Consider the following 21,935-nt stretch of genomic DNA (forward strand, 5'->3'; position numbering starts at 1 on the left):
GGGGGGGGGGGGGTAAAAGTGCCCCGCTAGCGGCTGAAATGCGCCGCAAATCCGGCGGTAAAACGCAGCTAAAAATAGCGAAATAGCAGCGTTTTACCGCCGACGTTATGGGCGGTGTGGTGTGAAAGGGGTCTTAGTTCTGATCAAATCTGATCCAAAGGATGTTTCCAAGACCTCAGAGCTGTTGGTGGGTGTCGATCAGATGTATGTCGGGATCTTACTGAAGCACAACCCCCAATAGTTATAACAGTGTATAGACTGAAGGGATTTTCCATTCTATAACCTGACATCTCGCCTACTTTTTATAATTTCCCCCCCCCCCACTTGTCTCCAAATTGGTTGGTTGTGGAAAATGATGACATTTTGTTTTATATGATAGGGAAGTCTTGAAGCTGATGGTGGGGCCGTTCCTGTACATCCTGCAGAGGAACATGCTGGCAGTAACAAGGAATACGCCTCCTGCTATACCTTCCAGGTACATATTGATATTTCACCAGCAAGGTCTGTATGTAACTTAAAACTGGTACAAGTTGTCCTTTTTTGAAAACCATTTTCTAGTGCAGTGATCCTAACTTGTCCTTACTGATTTGCGATTGGCTGCCTTAGCCTTTTAAATTGATATTCATACAACTAGCAAAGGATGTGTAAAGAGATAGCAAAATGGTACTTATTTTCAGCTCAGATTCTAATTTGTTACTCTATTTATACATCTCCACAAAATAACTAATATCACTCAGCACATCTCTCCAATATGTGCACATTCCCCCCATGTTGATCCAGCCAGAAATCCAGGGAGCTCCCAACATCCTGTGCTCCCCTTTCCTCATATTATAGAGAGGGGGAGATGTTCTGACATTCTAGTGCACTTCCTGTCCTAATAGGACAATGCTACTCCTGTATACATACAGTACGATGAGCGTTGTCACCCTAGGAAATTAAGTGTGTTACTGGCAGGATCACCAGATTAGCATTAACGGGGAAAAAAACCCATAATTGCAGCCACTATATGTAGTATGTACCGGTATTTGTCTTCTTGGGTTTAGATATGTTTTAAATAACAAGCCCTAGGCTACTGTTCAGCTTACATCATGGCAAATCAGATAAATAAAAGTTAAATTTGTGCTATAAAACCCCTTCCACACTGAGCCACCTTGGGTGTCAGCTGTAATGCAGTGCTAAAAATAGTCACCGTCGTTTTAGCGGCGCTATCCGGCCGATATATCGGGGAGGTTTTAACCCCTGCTAGTGGCCGAAAAAGGGTTAAATCCGCCTGCAAAACACCACTGCAGCAATGCCCCATTGTTTGCACTGAGCAGGAGCGGTGCATTCACTACTCCTCCGCTGCAGAGAAGCTGCTGCCAGGACTTTTTGTGACGTCCTGCCAGCGCAGCACCCCAGTGTGAACGCTCGGGCTTTCACACTGGGTTTGTAGCTGAGGCTCTTTTCAGGTGCTATGCAGGCGCTATTTTTAGCGCTGTAGCGCCAAAAAAAAACGCCTCCATTGTGAAAGGGGTCTAAAGGTGGGCAATGAAAAAGGGTCTGTCAGTCTGTCGGCTTAGAAAACATTTTAAGAAAATACAACTGATTGCCGCCATTCAGGACAGGTGCTCTTTAAAGGTTTTTTTTTTCCCTTTCCAGGAAGCTTTTCCTTTACGCTGCTCATGATGTGACTCTAATTCCCCTCCTTATGGCTCTGGGGATCTTTGACCAGAAGTGGCCTCCATACGCTGCTGACCTGACACTGGAGCTCTACCAGCACCGATCATCCAAGGCGTGGTTTGCCCGACTCAACTACAATGGGCAGGTAGGCAATGGACTCTCTTCTTTCCCTGGCACTCTTCTCTCCCCTCTCTCTCAAGTGTAGAGAAGAGACTAGTAGAGTAACTCTTCTAAATATTGCAGCTACAGGTGTGATTTATTTCCTTCCTGACCCTTTTTTCTCTCCCTCTACCTCTCCCACTCTTTTTTTTTTTTTTTTTTTTTTCTTTTCTGCACCGCGCTCTCTCCACTCTGATTGGATGGTCCTGGCGGACATCGCGTCCGCCGGATCCACTAATTGGCTCCTGTTGTGTCCAATCACTGTGGTAGTGGCTCGCTGGTGGTGTGCGCACCCCAGACACGAAGACAATGTATTGGGACGTTGTTTCGCGCAGCTAAGCTGCCATGCCACAGTTTATGTACGTGGGCGATTCGGAAGCGGTTAAAATAATTAAGAGTTTAGTCTGTTATATTTTGTTATACATTGTTTTATCTGTGTACATGTTGTTTTTTTTTTTTTTTTTTTTTTAACATTAACCAGTTGCCGACCGCCGCACGCCGATGTACGTCGGTACAATGGCACGGGCAGGCATAAGGACATACATGTACGTCCCTTGCCTCCCGCGGGTCGGGGGCCCGATCGGGCCCCCGCCCGGTGCCTGCGGCGGTCGGTTTTCCTCCGGGAGCGATCCGGGACGAGGGGGCGGCCATTCATTCATGGCCACCCCCTCGCGATCGCTCCCGACGAATAGAAATCCCCGGTGACATCACTTCCTCTCCTGTAATGTAAACACAGGAGAGGAAGTGATGTATTCTCTCCTCCGTGTCGGTATTTTCCGTTCCGACACGGAGGAGAGCGGATCGGTGAGTTGCACCAACACTCTACACACACAGTAGAACATGCCAGGCACACTCACACCCCCCCTTTACCCCCCGATCACCCCCCCAATTACCCCTGCCCCCCAGTCACAGTGACACCAATGTCATTTTTTTTTTTTTTTTTTTTTTTTTGCATTGGTGTCATTTGTGACTGTAATAACTGTTAGGGCAGTTAGAGTTAGCCCCCTTTAGTTCTAATGTACCCCCCTAACCCCCCCAATAAAGGTTTAACCCCGTGATCACCCCCCGTCGCCAGTGTCACTAAGGCTGGGTTCACATTGCAGCGGTTTATGAGAACGAATGTGATTCGCACCGCACTGCAGTGCAAATCACATCCGATCTCTGTGCGATTCGAGTTCAGCCATTCGCCGCACCCGCCACACCCGCCGCAAATTCGCACGGGACCCTTTTTTTGGCCCGCAGCAGAATCGGATCGCATGGGTGTTCACACCATGCGATTCGAGTTTGCAGATCGCACTGCGATATGCGAACTGATCTGGGGGTGTCAGTAACATTTCACTGACACTCCCAGCAGTTCGCATAGGGCAGTGTGAACTGCCGCCGGGAGGCATGCGATGCGGGAACCCGCCGCGGATTCGTGCGTTCCCGCATCGCTCCAGTGTGAACCCAGCCTAATAAGCGATAATTTTTCTGATCGCCGTATTAGTGTCACAGGTGACGCTAGTTAGGCAGGTAGGTATTTAGGTTCGCCGCAGCTTTTTATAGCGCCAGGGACCCCCATATACTACCGCATAAAGCCCCCTGATTGCCCCCTAGTTAACCCTTTCACCAGTGATCACCATATAACGGTTACAGGTGACGCCGGTTGGTTAGTTATTTTTTTATAGTTTCAGGGCACCCGCCATTTATTACCTAATAAAGGTTTAACCCCCTGATCACCCGGCGGGTGTCATTTGTGACTAATAACTGTTAGGGCAGTTAGGGTTAGCCCCCCTTTAGTTCTAAGGTACCCCCCTAACCCCCCCAATAAAGGTTTAACCCCGTGATCACCCCCCGTCGCCAGTGTCACTAAGGCTGGGTTCACATTGCAGCGGTTTATGAGAACGGATGTGATTCGCACCGCACTGCAGTGCAAATCACATCCGATCTCTGTGCGATTCGAGTTCAGCCATTCGCCGCACCCGCCGCAAATTCGCACGGGACCCTTTTTTTGGCCCGCAGCAGAATCGGATCGCATGGGTGTTCACACCATGCGATCCGAGTTTGCAGATCGCACTGCGATATGCGAACTGATCTGGGGGTGTCAGTAACATTTCACTGACACTCCCAGCAGTTCGCATAGGGCAGTGTGAACTGCCGCCGGGAGGCATGCGATGCGGGAACCCGCCGCGCATTCGTGGCGTTCCCGCATCGCTCCAGTGTGAACCCAGCCTAATAAGCGATCATTTTTCTGATCGCTGTATTAGTGTCACAGGTGACGCTAGTTAGGCAGGTAGGTATTTAGGTTCGCTGCAGCTTTTTATAGCGCCAGGGACCCCCATATACTACCGCATAAAGCCCCCTAATTGCCCCCTAGTTAACCCTTTCACCAGTGATCACCATATAACTGTTACAGGTGACGCTGGTTGGTTAGTTATTTTTTTTATAGTTTCAGGGCACCCGCCATTTATTACCTAGTCTCACTAGTGTACCCCTAAATTTAGGGGTGTCTACTTTCCAAAATGGGGTCATTTGGGGGGGTTTGTGCCATCTTGGCATTTTATGGCCTTCAAAACTGTAACGCCCTTAGAAAGCCTGAAGGCGGTGCTTGGTTTTCGGGGCCCCGTACGCGGCTAGGCTCCCAAAAAGTCCCACATATGTGGTATCCCCGTACTCAGGAGAAGCAGCAGAATTTATTTTGGGGTGTCATTTCACATATGCCCATGGCATGCGTGAGCAATATATCATTTAGTGACAACTTTGTGAAAAAAAAAAAAAAAAAAAAAGTTTGTAATTTTCCCGCAACTTGTGGCAAAATATAAAATATTCCATGGACTCAACATGCCTCTCAGCAAATAGCTTGGGGTGTCTACTTTCTAAAATGGGGTCATTTGTGGGGGTTTTGTGCCATCTTGGCATTTTATGGCCTTCAAAACTGTAATAGGTAGTGAGAAGTGAACTCAAAAATTTACGCCCTTAGAAAGCCTGAAGGCGGTGCTTGGTTTTCGGGGCCCCGTACGCGGCTAGGCTCCCAAAAAGTCCCACATATGTGGTATCCCCGTACTCAGGAGAAGCAGCAGAATTTATTTTGGGGTGTCATTTCACATACGCCCATAGCATGTGTGAGCAATATATCATTTAGTGACAACTTTGTGTAAAAAAAAAAAAAAATTTTTTTTTTTGTCATTATTCAATCGCTTGAGGCAAAAAAATAAAATATTCAATGGGCTCAACATGCCTCTTATCAATTTCCTTAGGGGGTCTACTTTCCAAAATGGGGTCATTTGGGGGGGTTTTGTACTGCCCTGCCATTTTAGCACCTCAAGAAATGAGATAGGCAGTCGTAAACTAAAAGCTGCGTAAATTCCAGAAAACGTACCTTAGTTTGTAGATGTGACAACTTTTGCGCAAACCAATAAATATACAATTATTGACTTTTTTTTTACCAAAGACATGTGGCTGAATACATTTTGGCCTAAATGTATGACTAAAATTGAGTTTATTGGATTTTTCTAATAACAAAAAGTAGAAAATATCATTTTTTTTCAAAATTTGCGGTCTTTTTACGTTTATATCGCAAAAAATAAAAATCGCAGAGGCAATCAAATACCATCAAAAGAAAGCTCTATTTGTGGGAAGAAAAGGACGCAAATTTTGTTTGGGTACAACATTGCATGACCGCGCAATTACCAGTTAAAGCAGCGCAGTGCCAAAGTGTAAAAAGACCTCTGGTCATTTACCAGCAAAATGGTCCGGTCTGAAAGTGGTTAAACACACAACACTTTTCAAACCATGCTGGATTTAGAAATAAAGAAGTCCAGCGTTTTCTGCATACTTTTGGGCAGCTTGAGTATAACTAATTAAACCAGATTCCAGTGTCCACCTTTGCTAGATGGGAGGTAGTGGGGGGAGGGGGGGGGGGGCGTCCTTTCTCATTGGGTAGCCTATTCTATAAATTCTCTTTTGATTTATTTCACATATTATAAACTTTGACTTGTAGTAGAACTTCACTGCTATATCCATTCCCTCCCCCTGTCCCTCTTCTGCGCCTCCATCCTGCAAGTCCCAGCACTTGTGCAGATGAGCCGCCGGTCTCGCCAGGTCCTATATACTATTGCACGTGCTCACAGTGCTCATATTTGGGCACTTTATTTGCCGGTGACGTTTTTGTGTCGATGTACAGTACACTGCCTCCCAGGATAGCTGTGACATGGCAGTCCCAGAACCCAGTGGGGCCTGACCTAGGCTGAAAAGCAGCAAGTGCAGCAAAATTCCCTAAGGCAGGGGTCCCACTCCCCTGGGGCCACGGAACGGTGCCAGTTAGCGGCCTGTTGATGATCGGGCTGCACAACGGGAGATGAGTGGCGTTCGCAGTCCACACAGGCCTACCACTGACCGCAGTTGCCGCTCACCACCGGATGTGCACCCATGCCTGTGTGTCCTCTCCTGGCTCTTCCGCCCGCCCTGCCGCTGATGTCATCCTGTCAGCAGGGCTGAGTGCGGGAGATGCAGATCAGAATGGAGAGCTTCTCCTGCCCCGCTGATAAGATGACATTGCTGGGCAGGGGAGCTGGGAGAGGACACAGACAGATAACAGCCTCTTCCCTGCCAAAGGTAAGGGTCCTGTCCAGGGGAGGTGGAAATTGGCATGGGGAAGTGTGATGTTAGAGAGGAAATGGGGGGGGGGGGGGGGGGTGGACCGACTGCAGGGGCAATGTGATGGAAGTGACTGCGATTGCTAGGGGACTGCACTGTAAAGGGGCACTGTAATCATTACAGTGCAGTCCCCTTTATATCAGTGTCTCCTTTACAGTCAGCTTTACATTACAGGCTCCCTTTACAGAGCAATGGAGATATTTGCCGGCACGCCATAGATCGCCAAGATAGCCTCCAAACGGATTTGATTGCATGATCACAACACAAAGCAATGCCACGTTTCGGAGCCACGCAGGGCCCTTTCCTCAGGCATGTAATGTGACGAAGGGACCCTGCGTGGCTCCGAAACGTGACATTGCTTTGTGTTGTGATGATGCAATAAACTCAGTTTTGACGCGATCTTGATGATCCAATGGCGTGCCGGCAAAGATCTCCATTGTGACTTTTTGAACCAGTCCCCAGCTGGTTGTTGCTGCAGCACCCAAATCTTTTAGAGCTTATCCATGAACGTGTGCGATGGGAATATGGGGTACCCTTTACAGAGCAGTCCCCTTTATGTTAATGTAATGGGGACAGCACTGTAAAGGAGCACTAATGTAAAGGGAAGCAAAGGACATTGGTTTAAAGGGGGGACTGTGCTGTTAAGGGGGGCTGAAGACAGACTCTGTGAATATCCCATCCCCCAACCTGTACAGCAGCCATGTTTTGAGTTTGGATACTGTTCACCAAGAATTCATTTTATTTTTTTATTCTTTATTCATAAGAATCAATAAGGTCATTTTATACATCAGTGGAAATGGACATAGAGAATGTTGAATACATAAACTATGAATATGGACATTCAGATCATATAGTATATTCGATCTCTCTAGGTTTATATATATAGGGTCGGTTTTATCGCCACAGAAAACAGCTGATGTATAAGATGTGTGTGTGTGTGTGTGTGTGTGTGTGTGTATATGTATATATGTATATATGTGTGTATATATATATATATATATATATATATATATATATATATATATATATATATATATATATATATATATATATATATATATATATATATATATATATATATATATATATTTTTTTTTTTTTATTATTATATAAAAAATTATTTTTTTTCTCTCTAATCATTTTTGACTTTTTAATATGAATTTGAATGAATTTATTGTTGGCCATTGACACCTTCCCATTGAAAACACAGCAAGAAAGCATCAAAAATGCAGCGTGTTGCATTTTGAGTCATATGTTCTTTGAAAAAAAGGTAAAATCGTGGGCATTTTTAGCAGCCATTATTGGCACTTCATGTTTTCTTTCAGCACAAAGTGAATCACTAATATAATATGAGGTCAAACCTAAAGATTTTCAATTTGTATGCAATCAGGCCGGCCCTTTCACTACATGGTTAAAGGTAAATCTAAAAGAAATTGTATAATGTATGGCCAGCATAGCCTTGATGCAAGCTATGGACTAAATCTAGGGAGGAATTATGCAAACATTAAAGAGGTTGTAAAAAAAACAAAAACAAAAAAAACTGTAAGACAAAGGCACAATGGGTGATGTACAACGAGCCAAGAAAATCTAAGTTCAATAGCCAGTGCGGCTCTTCTGCTTGATTCCGAGCATGCGCAGAAGTTTGTGCGTCGGAATTGTGTACACCCGGTCGGAATTTCCGACAACGTATTTTGTTTTCAGATCTCAAATTTTGTGTGACGGAAATTCCTATGGAAAATGTCAGATAGAGCCGACACACAGTCAGAATAACAAAAAGCTCCCATCGAACATTTTGTGTTGGAAAGTCTGACCGCATGTACAGGGCATTAGAGGCACCTCTCTTCTTTTATACTCCGTTGTGATGTGACGCTACTTTATATACAAGCGATGTCTTGATATACAAGTCAAAATTTATTTAAAAAAAAGTTGCTTGTCTTGCAAAACACTCTAAAACCGCAAGTTGCCCTCCAAACCGCAAGTTGCCCTCCAAACCAGGTTTTACTGTAATGCAGAAAAACTTAAACCTAGTCAATGAAATGGATTTGATGCTGGATGTCCTCCAGCCAGAAAATGAGGCAGGCTCCCTCTGACTTGCTACAGCTCCTAATGCACACTGAGACGCTCGCAGTGTGCGGGGAACTCGGCGTAAGCAATTTCTGTACAGGAGGAGCCCTGCACAAGTGTTCAAGACTGAAGGGAAAGCTGGAGTTCCTCTTTAAGGAACATCTGTGCACCTCGAACCGCCTGGATAAATAAACGGTTCCAGAGCAATCACAAAGTTTTAACTAACCATTAACCTCCTGTGATTATGGCTGCGGCTGCCGGCAGATTAATCTGTCAGCACTTGGCGAGCACACCTCCTCGTGTGTACATGAAATGGCTTTGGGATCCCATAATGAGTAGTGGAGTCAGTTTTATGCGTTTGCAGGGTTGTGAGCAATCCCGCGGTCAGTCTTGGGAGATCTGGGTAGTGATTAAACACAGAACATCTCTCCTTTTGCATCTCTCGTTATTGATTTTTACATTGAATTAAAAAGTCTGCCCTTCCCTGTGGCTTATTAGAACTCGCTGTACTGTTCCGCCTATAAATAAAGTCAGTGCAGCTTCCCTGTGACCGCCGGGCCTGTACTGACTGCACTGCATTACGGCCGACATCCAGATCATTTACAGCAAATGAAGCACGTTTACAAGTGCACTTCCATCCTTTTACTATGTTTTCCCATTCATTCTTTTTAGAGTTCTGCTGCCATCCCAAATGCTCCTGTTTTAGTAGGATGTTCTGTTGTGGGGGTAGGCAACCTCACCCTGCCAGCTGTTTTGAAACTACAAGTCCCATGAGACCCTGGCATTCGCAGGCATGATGGGATTTGTAGTTTCACCACAGCTGGAGGGCCGAGGTTGCCTGCCCCTGTTCTATTTCCTGACATCCTCCTGCATATGTATATAACCTTGCATATGGTGATCAATCAAAGAGGGAATCCCAGAACATCCCTTTTTATATGTGCATGGGCTCTGTGCTACGCAGCATTGGCCTGCAGGGTGCGCACATTTATTAGGCTGCTGAGATTCATCTTTTTTTATTTTTTTTTATTAAACTAGTACAATGGGTTTCCCAGAACATGTTCAGGCGAGCCAGAAAAAACAAAAAAAACCCCACACAAATCTGATTGTACTACTCAGGTTAACCACTTCAGCCCCAGAAGATTTTACCCCCCTTCCTTCCTGACCAGAGCACTTTTTGCGATTCGGCACTGCATAGCTTTAACTGACAATTGCGCGGTCGTGCGACGTGGCACCCAAACAAAATTTGCCGTTCTTTTTTTCCCCACAAATAGAGCTTTCTTTTGGTGGTATTTGATCACCTCTGCGGTTTTTATTTTTTGTGCTATAAACAAAAAAAAGAGCAACAATTTTGAAAAAAAGCAATTTTTTTACTCTTTTGCTATAATAAGTATATAAAATAATATATAAAAAAAATATTTTTTTTCCTCAGTTTAGGCCGATACGTATTCTTCTTCTACATATTTTTGGTAAACAAAAATCGCAATAAGCGTATATTGAGTGGTTTGCCCAAAATTGATTAGCGTCTACAAAATAGGGGATAGATTTATGGCATTTTTATTAAAAAAAATTTTATTAGTAATGGCGGCTGTGTGTGTGTGTGTGTGTGTGTGTGTGTGTGTGTGTGTGTGTGTATATATATATATATATATATATATATATATATATATATATATATATATATATATATATATATATATATATATATATATATATATATATATATATATATATATATATATATATATATAAAAAAAAAATTTCTTATGACTGCGACATTACGGAGGACACATCGGACACTTTTGACACTATTTTGGGACCATTGTAATTTATACAACGATCAGTGCTATAAAAATGCATTGATTCCTGTAAATGGCAGTGAAGGGGTTAAGTGTGTCCTAGGAAGTGATTCTAACGGTTTGGGGAGGGGCTACTACTTTACAGAGAGCTGTGATCTCTGTCCTGTCACTAGGCAGATTGGGGAAATGCCTTGTTTACATAGGCATCTTTCCATTCTACCTCTTCGTGACACGATCACGGGCACCCGGCGGACATCAAGTCCGCGGGACCCGTGGTCACAGAGAACGTGCCTGCAGCGCTGCTTCTTAAAGGGGACATACCTGTATGTCCTTTTGCCTGTGCTGACGCCTTAAGAGTTCACTGGAACTAAGGGGCTAAGCCAAACCCCTGAAAAACAACCCCACACCATAATCCCCCCTCCACCAAATGATTTGGACAAATCAAGGTCTATAAAGACATGGATGAGCGACTTTGGGGTGGCGAAACTTGACTGGCCTGCACAGTCAATTACCTCAACTCAATAGAACACCTTTGGGAATGAAGAGGGTGAGCCAGGCCTTCTCAGCCAACATCAGTGCCTGACCTCATAAATGCGCTTCTGGAAAAATGATCAAAAATCTCCATAGACACTCCTAAACCTTGTGGACAGTCTTCCCAGAAGAGTTGAAGCTGTTATAGCTGAAAAGGGTGGACCAACTCAATATTGAACCCTACGGACTAAGATTGAGATACCATTAAAGTTTAAGACGTGTGTCAAGGTAGACATCCTAATACTTTTGGTAATATAGTATGTGTGATAGCCACATGCTATGCCAGTGCACCTCTGAGAAGTGTGATCCTTTACCAATAAACATACAGTGCTGTGAAAAATAATTTGCCCCCCTTCCTGATTTTTTTTTTTTTTTTTTTTGTGCATATTCGTCACACTTAAATGACTCGGATCATCACACAAATTTTAATATTACACAGATAACCCGAGTAAATACAAAATGCAGTTTTTAAATCATGATTTCATTAAGGGGAAAAAAGCTGTTCAAACCAGCCTGATCCTATGTGAAAAAGTAATTGCCCCCTCCCCTTGCTAAATCATGAATGAACTTTGATTCATTTAATTTATTTGGAAAGCAAGGTTAAATTTCACTTGCCACAACCCCTGGCTGATTGCCGCCACAACCCCTGGCTGATTGCCGCCACAACCCCTGGCTGATTGCCGCCACAACCCCTGGCTGATTGCCGCCACAACCCCTGGCTGATTCCTGCCAGACCTGTTGAATCAAGAAATCACTTAAATAGAAGCTGTCTGACAAAGTGAAGAACGCTAAAAGATCTAAAAAAGCAACACATCATGCCGCGATCTAAAGAAATTCAAGAACAGATGAGAAACAGAGTTATTGACACGTATCAGTCTGGAAAGGGCTACAAAGTAATTTCTAAGGCTTTGGGACTCCAGCGTACCACACAGACCCATTATCCACAAATGGCGTTAACTTGGACCAGTGGTGAACCTTCCCACGAGTGGCCGGCCGACCAAAATTACTCCAAAAGCATGACGACGACTCATCCAGGAAGGTCATAAAAGAATCCAGAACAACATCTAAAGATTTGCCAGCCTCACTTGCCTCCGGTAAGATCAGTGTTCGTGATTCAACAATAAGAAAGAGACTGGGCAAAAATGGCATCCAAGGGAGAGTTCCAAGGCCAAAGTCACTGCTGACCAAAAAGAAAACAAAGGGTTGTCTCACGTTTGCCAAACAAATCTTGATTCTTCCCAAGACTTTTGGGCCAATATTCTGTGGACTGGTGAGAGAAAAGGTGAACTTTTTGGAAGGTGTGCGTCCCGTTACATCTGGCATAAAACTAACAGCATTTCATAAGAAGAACATCTTGCCAACATTTAGACGTGTTGGTGGTAGTGTGATGGTCTGGGGGTGCTGTGCAGCTTTAGGACCTGGATGACTTACCGTTATTGATGGAACCATGAATTCTGTGCTCTACCAGAAAATCCTGAAGATGGTCATCGGTTCCTGACCTCAAGCTCAAGTGAAGTTGGGTTATGCAGCAGGGCAATGATCTGAAACACACCAGCAAATCCACCTCTGGCTCAAAAAAACAAACAAAATTAAGGTCTTGGAGAGGCCTAGTCCAATTCCGATTGAGATGCTGTGGCATGACCTTAAACAGGCCGTTCTTGTTGGAAAACCCTCCAATGTGGCTCAATTAAGACAACTCTGCAGAGAAGAGTGGGCCAAATTCCTCCACAGCGATCTGAAAGACTCATTGCCAGTTATCGCAAACGCTTGAGTGCAGGTGTTGCCGCCAAGGGTGGCACAACCAGTTATTAGGTTTACAGGGCAACTACTTTCTCACATAAAGCCTGGCAGGTTTGGATAGCTTTTTCCCTTAATAAATTAAATCCTCATTTTAAAAACTGCATTTTGCAAAAGAAAAATAAATCAGGATGGGGGCAAATACTTTTTCACAGTACTGTATAGCAATGCACAAACTAGAAGTCTCAGCTGGAGGAGGCCCTTTTTTCTCCTTAACCACTTCCCGACCAGCGCACGACGATGTACGTCGACAGAATGGCACGGGCAGGCATATTGGCGTACAGGTACGTCCAATATTCGATGCCGCCCTGCCATCGGGAGCGCGCCGCCGGCGGCGCGCTCCCGCGCTGGTCGAGACCCCCGTGAGTCCGGTCGCGGGACCCGCGGACTCGATCGCCGCGGGCATCCCCGCGATCGTCTCTCACAGAGCAGCCGAATGGAGGAAATGCTGTGTAAACAACATTTTTTCCATTCTGCCTAGCAACTAGTGACGCTGATCTCTGCTCCATGTGATTGGAGCAGAGATCAGTGTACACTAAATGAAAGCACAACCCCCCCACAGTCAGTAACACTCCCCTAGGAACACTTAACCCCTACACTGCCACCCACTGGTTAACCCTTTCACTGCCAGTGTCATTTACACAGGAATCACTGCATTTATATAGCAGTGATTACTGTATAAATGACAATGGTCCCAAAAATGTGTCAAAAATGTCCGATGTGTCCGCCATAATGTCGCAGTCACAATAAAAATCGCTGATCGCCGCCATTACTAGTAAAAAAAAAAAATAATAAAAAATTAATAAAAATGCTATACAACTATCCCTATTTTGTAAACGCTATAACTTTTGCGCAAACCAATCAATCGCTTATTGCGATTTTTTTTTTATTTTTATTTTTTTTTTTTTTACCAAAAATATGTAGAAGAATACGTATCGGCCTAAACTGAGGGAAAAAATGTTTTTTTATATATTTTTGGGGGATATTTATTATAACAAAAAGTAAAAAATAATGTGTTTTTTTCAAAATTGTCGCTCTATTTTTGTTTATAGCGCAAAAAATAAAAACCGCAGGGGTGATCAAATACCACCAAAAGAAAGCTCTTTTTGTGGGAAAAAAAGGACGTCAATTTTGTTTGGGAGCCACGTCGCACGACCGCGCAATTGTCAGTTAAAGCGACGCAGTACCGAATCGCAAAAAGGGGTCTGGTCTTTGACCAGCAAATTGGTCCGGTCTGAAAGTGGTTAAAGGCACATTCTTTAATCGTACACTAGAAGATGTTTCTTGCCGGTCTCTCCCTTTCTCCCCTCAGTATGTTGTGTGTTTTTTTTTTTTTTTTTTTTTTCTTTTATGGAAATTTCTAAACACATCATATAAGGTGTTGAAGGATAGGTACAGAGGCAGCAGTAGTGGATCAGTAATACAGGGTAACCATGCCAGAGAGTGGAGGAGGAAGCAGTGCTAGATCAGTATAATAGGGTGAATACCTTATTTTATTTATTTTAGCTTTTCGGAATAAAGGTACAAACCGTGCACAAAGGTACCTAAAAAGATTTAAAAAAAAAAGTTAGTTCCAGTTGGTACAAGAAGGACAGTAATACCAGTCCCCAGACAAAGGACCTACCTGAGGAGACACTGTCTGTCATTAATGTAAGTCATTGCAGGATTATAAAACGAACAGTAGAAAACATCAAGGGTTACACGGTAGGAGGAAGCGGAGCTTGATCAGTAATATAGGGCGACCGTGTAAACCTTGTCGGATAGAGTAGGAGGAAGTGGTGCTGGATCAGTAATATAGGATGTCGGTGTATACCTTGTCGGATAGAGTAGGAGGAAGTGGTGCTGGATCAGGAATATAGGATGTCGGTGTATACCTTGTCGGATAGCGTAGGAGGAAGTGGTGCTGGATCAGTAATATAGGATGTCGGTGTATACCTTGTCGGATAGCGTAGGAGGAAGTGGTGCTGGATCAGTAATATAGGATGTCGGTGTATACCTTGTCGGATAGTGTAGGGGGAAGCAGAGCTTGATCAGTAATATAGGGCGACAGTGTATACCTTGCCGGATAGTGTAGGAGGAAGTGGTGCTGGATCAGTAATATAGGATGACAGTGTATACCATGTCGGATAGTGTAGGGGGAAGCGGTGCTGGATCAGTGGCAATGTACATAGCAATGCACAGAGAGCAGGCTCCTCCTGAAGGCAGCTCTTTTCTCTTTAAAGATATATTCTTTAATAAAACATCAGAATGTTTCTTGCCTGACCCTTCTTTTCCTCCCCTCAGTATGTTTTGTTTTCTTTTGTGCAAATTTCTGAACACATCATATAAGATGGACAAGGAGGAGGAAGCGGCACTGGATCTGCTGTTTCGAGTAACCGTGAATACCTTGGCAGACAGTGGAGGAGGAAGCTGAGCTGGACCAATAATATATGGTGACGGTGTATACCGTATCAGATAGTGGAGGAGAAAGCGGTGTTGGATCAGTAATATAGAATGGCAGTGTATATCTTCTCAGCATATATTTTTTACCGAGCCGCACTAGTCTATACAATCACACTGTAGTATTTTTTCCAGGAAGCTGCTTACCGCAGTCCCCACCTTAGGCCATGACACTGTGTTTCGCCCCAATTTGGCTTAATGGTAATTGTGGTGAAACGCGTCAAAAGGCATGGCCAAATGCACTTTAAGAAAATAAAGAACATTACTCTAATCACACGGTCGGATTTTCTGATGGAAAATGTTTAGGAGCTTTTTGTCGGAAATTCCTACCATGTGTAGTGTGTAGGCTCCATCGGACATTTTCCATTGGAATATCCAAAACAAAAAAGTTGAGGTCTGCATCGCAAATTTTCTAACAACAAAATCCGTTGTCAGAAATTCCGATCGTGTGTACACAATGCCGACGCACAAAGTTCTACGCATCCTTGGAATCAATCAGAAGAGCCGCACTGGCTATTGAACTTCACTTTTCTCATCTTATTGTACGTCATCGCGTTCTCGACGTTACGGAATTTCCAACAACATTGTGACCGTGTGTATGCAATGGATTTTGTTGGAATGTGCGCTCGTGTGTACGCGGCATTAGATGTAGGAGTTCCCAACATCAAGTCCAAGAACATTGCCCTTTGCAAAAGCCATTGCCATGACACTCTGGTGTGTTTCACCCCAATTTGGCTTAATCATAATTGGGGTGAAACGCATCAAAAGGCATGGCCAAAGATGGTCTTTATTTCGTAAAGTGGTTGTAAACCCTTACAACCAACTTTGATCTACAGGTAAGCCTAGCTTAAGGCTTACCTGTAGGTCCAAGAAATATCTCCTAAACCTACACGGTTTAGGAGATATTTGCCAAAAGACAGGCACCGCTGTCTACGGCGCATGCGCTGTAGACAACGGCGCGCAGTGAGCGTGCCGCGGTCAACGGCGATATGCCGTGAGTGGCGGCTCCCGTGTGCATGCACAGGAGTGACGTCATTGCAGCTTCGCCGAATGACAGCGGCGGAGCTGCGAGACCCCACCGAGAAGATGGATGTGCCAGACTACAGGGGACAGCAGTGACTTCGCTGGCTCCTGTGTCAGGTAAGTGACACATAATGGGCTACTATGCGATGCATAGTAGTCCATTATGCTTTACCTTTGCAGGGAATGAAAGAGGAAGTAAACCCATTAGGGTTTACTTCCTCTTTAAAGAGCTTTATTGTAAGCTGTTTGAGTTCTCAACATCAGGTCCAAGAACATTTTCCTTTTGGAAAAGCCACTGTAGCTGCTTCTGTTTGAATTTGGGGTGAGTCGGGGAAGGATGGGGCCCCCCCCCCCGATAAATCAGTGACGGTGAGCCAGAAGACCACCCGGAGATGGTATCTTGTATCCATATTTATAATTTTACCTGGGAAATGGCAGAACAGCAGTGAGCAGTAGAGGGCGCTCTGTCTAAGCCCTTGTACACACGGTCGGAGATTCCGACGGAATGTGTCCTATCGGACCGTTTTGTCGGATATTCCGACTGTGTGTGGTCTGCATCGGACTGTTTCCGTCGGAATATCCGGAAGAAGTTTTCCAACTTGCCGGTAAAATTTTCCGTCAAAATGCTCCTATCGGACATACTCCGATCATGTGTAGCCTACTCCGACGGACAAAGTGCCACGCATGCTCAGATCAAATTCCTAGACCAAAGCTATTGGCTACTAGCCTGAACGTAGTCCCGTCGTAACGAAATAACGTCATCACGTTATGTACAATCGGATTTTCCGACAACTTAGTCTGACTGTGTGTATGCAACATCACTTCTGGACCTCTTCCGGAATTAATCCGTTGGAATTACTCCGACGGATTTGGTTGTCGGAATCTCCAACCGTGTGTACAAGGGCTTAGGGCCCATTCACACTGCGCTGCTTTGCAATGCATTTTTCATGTGTTGAAGTATGTTGTGTTGGGTGTCCCATTCAAAACAGACATTTCACCCTAAACAAACAGAAAATAGTACAAACTGCATTTATTTTGCAGCACAAAGCACCGCATGTTTAGGAGGTGCATTGGGATGCTGTTCAAAAGGAGTGGCACTGCAGTGTACCAATGAGTGTTACCACAATGTGAATATGTGGACTGACCCTGAAACTCCTATCAGATTTTTATTTTTCTGTCTGTGCCTCATTGGATACATTTCCTCTTACTCCCTGTCCCAGAGACATAATAGGAAGTTAGAGGGAATCTCTCTGAACTTGACAGGGGTTCTAACCCTTCCCTGCTCTATCCGAAACTAGACATGGAATCTGAAAGTGTAGTTTGCTGCCTCCTTCCTCTTCCTGACACCAAAAGACAAAAAAGGTGACAGGGGAGGGAGCTCCAGCACACAGCCAGTGATTGACAGCCTCAGCTCTGATGCTGTTTGAAGGGGGATAGGGGGTGTCCCTTTCCTCCAATCGGCTCTGAAGAGTGTAACTTCAGCTTCCTGCCCCCTGCTTTTCAGAGCTGAGATCCTGTGTAAATTCTGCACTTTCAACAGGTGTAGAGAAAAGATCACTGCAGATAAACAGCTACAACTTATGTAGGAACATTTGTTTAATCTCAGTGAAGCGACTGTCCTCAGGTGATACACAGAGTATGTGTAACGGTTTACAACTGCTTTACATGCTGGCAACAATGGGAAAAGGGTATTGGACAACAGCTTGGACAAAGAAGACGTAAGACGCAAGTGACCTGAATGGCTTCCTCATTTATCCAGTCTATTGTCCAGTAACCTTTTTCAGTTTCTCCCTTTTCATACCTGTCATGCAGCATTGTCTTTTCTTCACATACTCGCATGCCCAGTGAAATCAGGATCATCTGCTAGGCTGCGGTCAGAGCCGGGTGTCATGCAGTCATCTTTGGTCCTGATGTCACCTGCTGCCAGGTGCCTCTGCCTGGCTCAGGAGTTCGCCAGGCCCATATGAATTCAGCAAATGCTGACTGTGTCTGTTTGAAATAGTTGGAGGGGATGAATATTGGTGATGCTTGTAACCGATGCTTGTAACCAATATAGAAACTTAGGAAGGATGCTCATTTTCAATCTAATGCAGTGGCCAAACCATAATCCATGTGCCCGGCCCCTAATCTACATGCAGGGCGTCAGACGCATGGATTTCAATGGGGTTTTATTTTTTATTTTTTTTAAGCGCATGATTAGAGCCTGAGACTCTTGGCTTATAGGGTGGGCTCAGGGCACAGATGTTATGACTAAGGCCTTATAGGCTGAAACACGTCAATCTTTCGCATTTGTGTTTTGGTCACTGTGGCTTGTTAATAAATACATTTTTTTTAGAGCAATCACCGGAGTGCGGATCTTTTCCTCATTTCTCTACTCACCCAAAGACTGTGGGTCGAGCACCCGGGAGCTCTGCTTTCTATGTGATGTATGGGTAGTAGCACTGACTTGTGTTTATATAACACAGAGCACTGCGCCCTGAGCCCACCTAGTTGTGTGACAATAACAAAATGTTAGTCGCCATTGTCTTCTTGATTCTCCACCCGGCCATTTAGGAAGTGTATCCTGAGACCTGATTGGCCAGGGAAGAATCTTGGGACTCCCTGGCCAATTGGGTCTCAGGACACACTTCCAGTTCAACTGCCGGGAGAAGCAATGGCCCAGTGTCACGGCAAGCTACAGCAGGTGGAGGGGCAGCTTCCAGGAGCCCTACCCCGGATCTCCAGCACCACCTCCTAAGGTATGGACATAGATAGCATCTGACCTGTCTATGTGGGGGAGCTAGCGCGAGGGAGGGGGCCAGGGGCAGCTTCCAGGAGCCCACACCACTTCCAATTCCCAGCAGTCTTCTGCGCGCATGGGGGGTCCTGACCCATCTGGGTGGAGGAGGGGCAGCTTCCAGGAGTCCTACCCCGGATCATCAGCACCACCGCTTAAGTAAGGAGCTAGTGTGAGGGAGGGGGCCAGGGGCAGCTTCCAGGAGCCTGCACCACCTCCGATTCCTGTCCATCACCTGCGGGGGGTTTGCTTATGGCCCCCCCAAATATTAAGCACCAGTCTGTCATGCAAGCATGTTTACAGTCCTTGCAATAGCAATAAAAGTGATCAAAAAAAGTGTTTTTCAAAATTTAAACAAATGTAATTTTTAAAAATGTTTAAATGGTCCCCGCACAAAGTAGTGAAAGCATATGTAGGTCATGCCCACATATGTAAATGGTGTTTGCACCATACATGGGAGGTGTCGCCACAAACGTATGAGAGCGAGAGCAATAATTGTATATAGTAGATAATTTTAAAGCGTCACCCATGGAGATTTTAACTTACCGTAGTTTGGTGCCAATCTCTGAGCGCACGCAATTTTAAAGCATGACATGTTGGGTAAGTGTTTACTTGGTGTAGCATCATCTTTCATATTTTACAAAAAAAATGGTATATTGTGTGTGGGGTGTTTTTTTTTTTTTTTTTTTTTTTAATAATTCATTAAAGTGTATTTTTCCCAAAAAATTGCGTTTGAAAAACCGTGTGACATACAAAAATTGCAAGGACCGCCATTTTATTCTCTAGGGCCTCTGCTAAAATAAAGTATATAATGTTTGGGGGTTCTGGATAATGTATTCTATAAAATCGCATCGATGAATGCTGTGGAATCCACCCATTAATGTGATCCTTCTCTTCTTTTCCAGGAACAGGTGGTAAAAGGTTGTCGGGCCGGCCTGTGCCCGCTGGAGGACTTCCTGAACGCGTTCTCTGCGTATGCCATGAGTCCAGAAGACTACAAAGGGCTCTGCTGCCTAAAGGAAACAGGGAATAGGACCAAGAAATAGCTTGAATATCTCCAGGATACAGCAAAGTAGAGCTGAAACAAATGGACTGACCTAAACTGGACCTAAAGCTTCAATTCACCCCAACCTGTTTTATTCCCCCCCCCCCCCCTTTCCAGGTCTGGAGGTTTAGGCACTGTGATTTGGCACTAGTACTCCTTGGTGTTTTGTGCATAAGAAAAGCATCAACCTCATAGTGTAGAGGATGGGGTGCACTAGTTTGGAGAGACCCTGTCACCAACTTTCAGGTAAAAGCACAGAAAATAAAGTATTTTAACTGTTTACTTTCAGCATTTTCCATTTAAAAAAAAAAAAAAATCATGTGATTGCAGTCACTTGCAATGTGCCTTTGAACTTGCTAGAAAATTTTACTCTAGCACATCCCTTCCGCATAGCACTCTCCTTTCTGAGAGTATCTAATCTATACTGATCCAGATCCACCGCCCCTCCACTTATCTCCCTATGGCTGCAGAGGAGGAGTGAAAGGGAACATATATAGAGTGTCACTGCTAGAACGTTGTCTGCTGGAGCAGCTGACATCACATCCACGATGGCCGCACCCAACAGCAGTTCCTTTAAAAGAAGTACAGCCAAAGCTTGTTTGGCTGTAGTTCTCCAGTGGATCACAGGAGTGCAGTTCGTTCTGCACTCCTGTGACCTGTTTTCAGCAGACAGCGGGCTGAAGCCTGCTGTTGGCTGATGTCACCAAGCCGGTCCAGGCTCAGGAAGGATTTTGACCATATGGTCGGGATCTGCCCACATGCCTGGACCCACACCTGGCTCAGACTCTCAGCGAGCCGCTGGGAACCTGAGCCGGGCCGCTCCCACCCCCTCCACAGCCCAGCACTCCAGTGAGGGGGCAGAGCAGAGAGCGGTGACTGACAGTCACCAGTTCTCTGCTCAGGGAGTTCTGAGAGCCGAGTGATCAGCCGCATTTGATCACTCAGTTCTCGGTGTTGGAGAGGGATGCTGCATCCACCTAGGTAAGTGAATCTGAAAAAAAACCAAACCCTATACTTCTCTTTTAAGATGTCTACACAACTGGGGCATTTACAGGTTAATAACATGCATGCAGTATATTAAATGCACATATAATACCCCCCTTGACAAAGGAGCCGCTCCCTTATCGGGAGCCCAAGAGGCCCCCAAAATCTGTTAGCAGATAAGTATTCAGATTGGGTTATATGGTAGCAAGATTGGGGCTTTAAAATTGGTTGGAGTACAATTTAAAAATATCTAGAGATAATATCTAAAAAAAATCATTATAATAAAGCTGTAAATGTTTATTTTATCAGCTCCTGATAGAGCTATGAGAGGTTAGAACAGTGGCGGCTGGCGTTGAATTTTTTTTTGAGGGGGGGTGTGGGGGGCGGTAAACGGTGCACCTGGCTGGGCTCCGAGTGCAATGCTCTGCGCCCAGAGCCCACCCTATTTTGAAACCTATTAGAGCCTCTGGCTCTAATCGGGTGCTTTAAAAAAATAAAACTGCCACTGTAGTTCATGCACCCGACATCCTGAAAGGGGCCGGACACATGAATAGGGGGTAGTGCCAGCAATGGAAAGGAGGAGGTAGCACCCATGCACCCTTAATGAATGGGCCGCCCCTGCGTTAGAACCCCTGTCAGGTTATCATTGCTGTCTACATCCCTGTTGGGAAGCTCCACCCCTATATTTGTCACCAGAACTGAGAGTAAGAGTAAGGCTCCTTTCACACTGGGGCGGTGTGGGCGTTGGTGGTAAAGCCGCTTTACCATCGTTTTAGCAGTGGTATGCAGCCGCTAGCGGCTAAGAGGGTTAAAACCGCCCGCAAAGCACCGCTTTGCCGGCGGTATAGCCACGCTGCCCCATTGATTTCAATGGGTAGGAGCGGTGAATACGCCGCTCCTTCACTGCTCCAAAGATGCGGCTAGCAGGACTTTTTTGACTGTCCTGCCAGTGTGAAAGCGGCCGTTTTTTTTTCAGGCGCTATTTTTAGCGCTGTAGCGCCTGAAAACTGCCTCGGTGTGAAAGGCG

General features: G+C 45.0%; 1 protein-coding gene across 1 annotated transcript in view; it reads left to right on the forward strand.

The window, feature by feature from the left end:
* ACP6 (acid phosphatase 6, lysophosphatidic) overlaps positions 1 to 20,206 on the forward strand; it is a gene marked incomplete in the record, with an annotated part of 53,713 nt that extends 33,507 nt beyond the window's left edge. The window contains 3 exon segments of the mRNA XM_077479801.1: positions 380 to 475; positions 1,639 to 1,804; positions 19,785 to 20,206. Coding sequence (XP_077335927.1) covers positions 380 to 475; positions 1,639 to 1,804; positions 19,785 to 19,925 — 403 coding nt within the window.
* Between the last annotated feature and the right edge of the window lie 1,729 nt (positions 20,207 to 21,935).

Source organism: Lithobates pipiens, unplaced genomic scaffold (assembly GCF_037356315.1).
Source record: "Lithobates pipiens isolate NorthernLeopardFrog02 unplaced genomic scaffold, aLitPip1_a1.2 Scaffold_16, whole genome shotgun sequence".
In the NCBI taxonomy this organism is placed as follows: Eukaryota; Metazoa; Chordata; class Amphibia; order Anura; family Ranidae; genus Lithobates; species Lithobates pipiens.